General features: G+C 48.7%; 1 protein-coding gene across 1 annotated transcript in view; it reads left to right on the top strand.

Moving 5' to 3' along the window:
* The window catches only part of ELOA (elongin A), a 54,477-nt gene extending 49,497 nt beyond the window's left edge, over positions 1–4,980 (top strand). The window contains exons 10-15 of the mRNA XM_008061816.2: positions 229–384; positions 492–589; positions 1,631–1,811; positions 2,022–2,133; positions 2,722–2,900; positions 4,583–4,980. Coding sequence (XP_008060007.2) covers positions 229–384; positions 492–589; positions 1,631–1,811; positions 2,022–2,133; positions 2,722–2,900; positions 4,583–4,644 — 788 coding nt within the window. The 3' untranslated portion in view covers positions 4,645–4,980. The remainder of the gene's footprint in view (positions 1–228; positions 385–491; positions 590–1,630; positions 1,812–2,021; positions 2,134–2,721; positions 2,901–4,582) is intronic.
* The last annotated feature ends 320 nt before the right edge of the window (positions 4,981–5,300 follow it).

The following is a 5,300-nucleotide window of genomic DNA, read 5'->3' as shown; positions in this document are numbered from 1 at the left end:
CACTGCACTCCAGTCTGGGCGACAGAGTGAGACTCCAACTCAAAAAAAAAAAAAGATACATATTTGCTTATATTTGGATAAAGTTGCTGGAATGATCCATAAGAAACTAGTGGCATTGCTTGCCTTCAAGGAAGGCAAGTGAGTGGCTGAGGATGGGTGGAAGGAGAGTTTTCATTGGATCATATAGGGCCTTTTGTGATTTCCTTTTGGGTTTCTCTTGCCCTCTAGCATTCTCTTCACCCCAGGAAGAAGAAGAAACTGGATTCACTGGACGCAGGATGAATTCCAAAATGCAGGTGTATTCTGGTTCCAAGTGTGCCTATCTTCCCAAGATGATGACCTTGCACCAGCAGTGTATCCGAGTACTTAAGAACAACATCGATTGTAAGTCACATGCTTATCTTCAGCTCTCAAGTACACTGTAGCTCTGGGACCTTATCACTGGATGACTTGGCTACTCTTCAGCACTGTTATCCTTGGTTTCTCTGCAGCAATCTTTGAAGTGGGAGGAGTCCCGTATTCTGTTCTTGAACCCGTTCTGGAGAGGTGCACACCTGATCAATTGTATCGTATAGAAGAATACAATCATGTAAGTATCCTGTCTGGGTGTGAAGAGGGCAGTTTCCTAGCTTATGTCTCCAGAAATAGCTTGTCCCTGTGGCTCTGCCATGGCTGAAGGGCAGACCAGTGGTCAGAACATTGTTCTGGGCATGTTTGGTTTGTCTCTAGGCCTTTAAACAAGCAAATTAGTAGCACCTGCGCTTGGCGTCTTAAGTGGACCTCTTGTGCTGGAATCAGGGTGGGATTCAAAGGGAGAGAAAAGCCGGGCTCGGTGGCTCAACCTGTAATCCCACGCCTTTGGGAGGCTGAGGTGAGTGAATTGCCTGAGCCCGCGGGTTCGAGACCTGTCTGGGCAACTTGGCGAGACCTCATCTCTACAATAAATCAAAAATTAGCCGGGCGTGGTAGCGCGCGCCTGTAGTTCCGCCTACTTGGAAGGCTAAGTCGGAAGGATCGCTGGAGCCCAGCAGGTCGAGGCTGCGGTGGCTGGGAGCAACTCAAAAAAAAACCAAAGAGAGGGAAAAACACACTTAAACCTCCCTTGAGCTTGACTTGTCATCAAGGTCAAGGGAGGATTCTGGCAGCAGAACAAGCATCTAGGACCCAGGGCGGGCACCACACTTTGTGTTGGATCTCAGGTGTCTGGTGATTTACTGGATTCTCCTGGAGACATTCACATATATCCAAAAATCCTTCTTGTAATGTGGATACACTCTTTTGATCACGTTGACTATCTCTAGGAGTGGTCTGTGGCCTAGCCTCCTTGCCACCACAGTTCACCGTGGTACTGGGGAACCTGAATCAGTTCATCCCCCTTTACAAGTTCTGTAAAGGAAAACTAATTCCCGTGTAATCTTCTGTCACAACCATCCAAAAGTAAACAGCATAGTGCCTCCCACTTAGCATTTCTTAAACATTAGTGATTTGATTTTTCCTAGAATTGTGTTATTTTTATACTACCACAAAGACCAAAAAATGATTAGGAAACTGGCCACTCCTAGATGACTAACTAATAGGGAAAAGATATGGAAGGGTGCTTGTGTATAAATTGTGTCCTGGTTTCGCTCAGGTATTAATTGAAGACACAGATCAATTATGGAAGGTTCACTGTCACCGAGACTTTAAGGAGGAAAGACCGGAAGAGTATGAGTCGTGGCGGGAAATGTACCTGCGGCTGCAGGATGCCCGAGAGCAGCGGCTGCGAGTCCTGACAAAGAATATCCAATCCGCACATGCCAATAAGCCCAAAGGTGAATTGGGATGCCGGGAAGCACCAGCAAAATGGGGGGCCTCCAAGTCCCCTGCATTTGCAGAAGGTGCATGGGGTGGGTGTTTCTCCTGCTGTGGTCCATGCTACCCTACAGTCGGAGTCAGGGCACTGGAAAAACCTGTGGATTATTGAAATAACTGCAGCATCTCTGCTCAGGAAGGCAGATATTGATCACCTTATTTCTCCACAGGCCGACAAGCAAAGATGGCCTTTGTCAACTCTGTGGCCAAGCCACCTCGTGATGTCCGGCGGAGGCAGGAGAAGTTTGGAACAGGAGGAGCAGCTGTCCCTGAGAAAGTCAAGTAAGATCTTTGCTCCTGTTAGGTTTTGCATAAGAGATAGCTGTAGGGGTGGGAAGCGATTCGTTTTTGGTAAAAGCAAAGCAGTGTGGAGTGTGGACTCTGGAGGCAGACCTTGACTGGCTCAGCACTTGACCTTCACATATTTCTGTGATGACTAAATTGTTTTGCCTAAGCCACGTTAGCATTTTCTTTCTCTCTTTTTTTTTTTTTGAGTTGGAGTCTCACTCTGTCGCCCAGGCTGGAAGGAAGTGGCACACTCCTGGCCACCGCAGCCTCGAACTGCTGGGCTCAGGCAATCCACTCACCTCAGCCTCCCAAAGCATGGGATTATAGGCTGAGCCACCGAGCCTGGCTCACGTTAGCATTTTCAAAACACAGATTTACACCCAAACAATGAAAGGTTACTTGAGATTATCATTTATTCTGAAAGGCTCTTGCAGACATCCCTGAGCCGCCACCACAATCCAGGCTGTGGGGCCCGTGGTCCAAACCACAGAGTGAATTGATCCTTGTATGGGCAAACTTCAGGTTGTTTATGCTGAGAGCAGACTTGTACCCACGACTGATCCACTTTGTTCTGTGTTACAGGATTAAACCAGCTCCATACCCCATGGGAAGTAGTCATGTCCCTGCCAGCAGCAGCAGCCACAGCTTTAACCCCAGCCCTGATGAGCCGGCCTATGACGGCCCCAGCACCAGCAGTGCCCACTTGGTGCCGGTGGTCAGCAGCACTGTTTCCTATGACCCGAGGAAACCCACTGTGAAGAGTGAGTGGGGTCCTGCGTAGACATTTCACTGGGTTTTAGCCCTTTTAATGTCACGGTCACTGTGGCACTTGTGTCTGGATGTTATGTGTGCATAGTGCCTTGCACACAGCTGGCCTAAATGTCAGGCTCTCCTTTCCCTGCTCTGTCCATAGTGCACATGCGTCTTTAAATTGTCATCACAGTGACCGTGCATTTTGGCACTCCTCTTGAGTGCCAAACCTAAACGTAAACCTATTTCTCTAGGCAATAACACAGGTTCTGAATACTATTATTAACAACTAAATGATGGTCCATCTTGCTGTGGTTCAATAATCTTTTTTATTTTTTATTTTGGAGTCTCACTCTGTCACCCAGACTGGAGTGCAGTGGCTGCTCCCAGCCACCGCAGCCTCTACCTGCTGGGCTCTGGCAATCTGTCCGCCTCAGCCTTCAAAGTAGCTGGAACTATAAGCGCGTGCTACCACACTCGGCTAATTTTTTGATTTATTGTAGAGATGAGGTCTCACCAAGTTGCCTAGGCGGGTCTCGAACCCGCGGGCTCAGGCAATCCACTCACCTCAGCCTCCCAAGGCGCAGGATAACAGGCTGAGCCACCGAGCCTGGCTTCAATTATCTTAAAACTATTGCTTTTGAATATTTGTATCTACCCGGGTCTGTTTTGTACTTTATTAACTTTATGGCCACAGACTATCCCCAGTATCCTAAGGGGGTGTCCTAACTTAAGAAAAGTTGTATTCTGTTATCACTGCATGGCCTATGAGAGGGAGTCCTGGCTTGAGCTTCAGTTGTGCCCAGGTTAAGTGGTCAGGAGGCAGCCTAGCTCTCTTCAGGCGGTATTTGCACAACTCCTCTTAGACCTGTGCCACACTGGACAGACTGGGGCACAGGGGTGCTATTTATTGGGTTGACTTTTTTTTTTTTTGAGTTGGAGTCTCACTCTATCACCCAGACTGGAGTGCAGTGGCCGCTCCCGGCCACCGCAGCCTCGACCTGCTGGGCTCTGGCGATCCTTCCGCCTCAGCCTTCCAAGTAGCCGGAATTACAGGCATGCACTACCACGCCCAGCTGATTTTTTGATTTATTGTAGAGATGAGGTCTCGCTGCCCAGGCGGGTATCAAACCCGCGGGCTCAGGCAATCCACTCACCTCAGCCTCCCAAAGGCGTGGGATTACAGGCTGAGCCACCGAGCCCGGCTGGGTTGACTATTTTTAAGGCAGAATGAAGCCATTAGTCTGGCAAGGATAGAATTTCAGTTCCAGCCATTGCTTTACAGACTCTGGTGTGGCCATGTGCTCTTTGTGCTGTGGCCACTGTCACATTTCCTAAGCTCTGGCCCCCTCTCCTACGCTGGAGAGGTGAATCTTTTCTCTCTCTCTCTCTCTCTCTCTCTCTCCCTCCCCTTCCCCCCATTTACTTTCTAAATAAACTATCTTTTCTAATCTTAAAAAAAAAAAATTTCCATTCCACGTACAGCAGTGGGCTGGTTGGCCAAGCCCTTAACCTTGTGCAGGAGGTTAGAGAGAACATCTGCTATGCAGTGTTGCTTTTATTGCAGTGTGAGCAGATACTTCTTGTGTCTTTCTGGTGGTGCATCGCAGAGAGTAGCAAGGCTTGGCTTTGGCTGTAAATCACCAGTCTAAGCTGCCACATCTGAAATAACTGCCTCCGTCTCTCTTCCCAGAAATTGCCCCAATGATGGCCAAGACAATTAAAGCTTTCAAGAACAGATTCTCCCGTCGATAAACTGAGGACTTGCCTTGGAGATGGAATTGGGGGGGCAGGAATGCAAGGCCACTGGGGGTTGGGGAATGGAGCTTCCACAGGAGACCAGAGTCTTTTGCTCTGTGGAACCTCTTGGTCTCTGAGTCCTGCGGTCTGCAGGTGCTGCCCCTGGATCCTCGTGCCACAGCCCCGCCTCCCTGCCTGGAGCACACTTCAGAGTTCTGAAGAAGATGTGAAGCCTTGGTCTCACTAAGGATTTTAAGATCAATTAGACTTTTGTTGTTCATTAGCACCTTTGCAAACTATAAGACATGAGTTTTAATTAATAAATATTGCCCCCAGATTGTATTTATATTATACCCCAGGTGTTTTTGGTTTTGTTTCTGCCCTCTCCCACACGCATAGCCTTTTACTTTCTGGGTCTGTTATTAAAATTAGACGAAAGCCTAGTGGAAGTCATTCCCTCATCCCAGCTCTCCCCAAGTGAACTGTGGTCCAGACAGAGGACTAGGTGTCCCCAGAGCCTGGTGGTACCTGCATAGGGCAAGGATGAACGCCAGGCTGCCTGTCCCAGGAGTCCTCGACATGGAGACAGGAAGTGTCAGGTGGACCCCGCTCTGACCCTTGTCAGCACAGTATTCCCGTGTGATGCATCTCCTTTTACTTTCTCAACAGTA

This window comes from Carlito syrichta, unplaced genomic scaffold, assembly GCF_000164805.1.
Source record: "Carlito syrichta isolate Samal-C Ts95f unplaced genomic scaffold, Tarsius_syrichta-2.0.1 Scaffold305620, whole genome shotgun sequence".
Taxonomy (NCBI): domain Eukaryota; kingdom Metazoa; phylum Chordata; class Mammalia; order Primates; family Tarsiidae; genus Carlito; species Carlito syrichta.
Note: the sequence above shows the minus strand (reverse complement) of the source record. Positions and strands in the feature narration are given on the sequence as shown.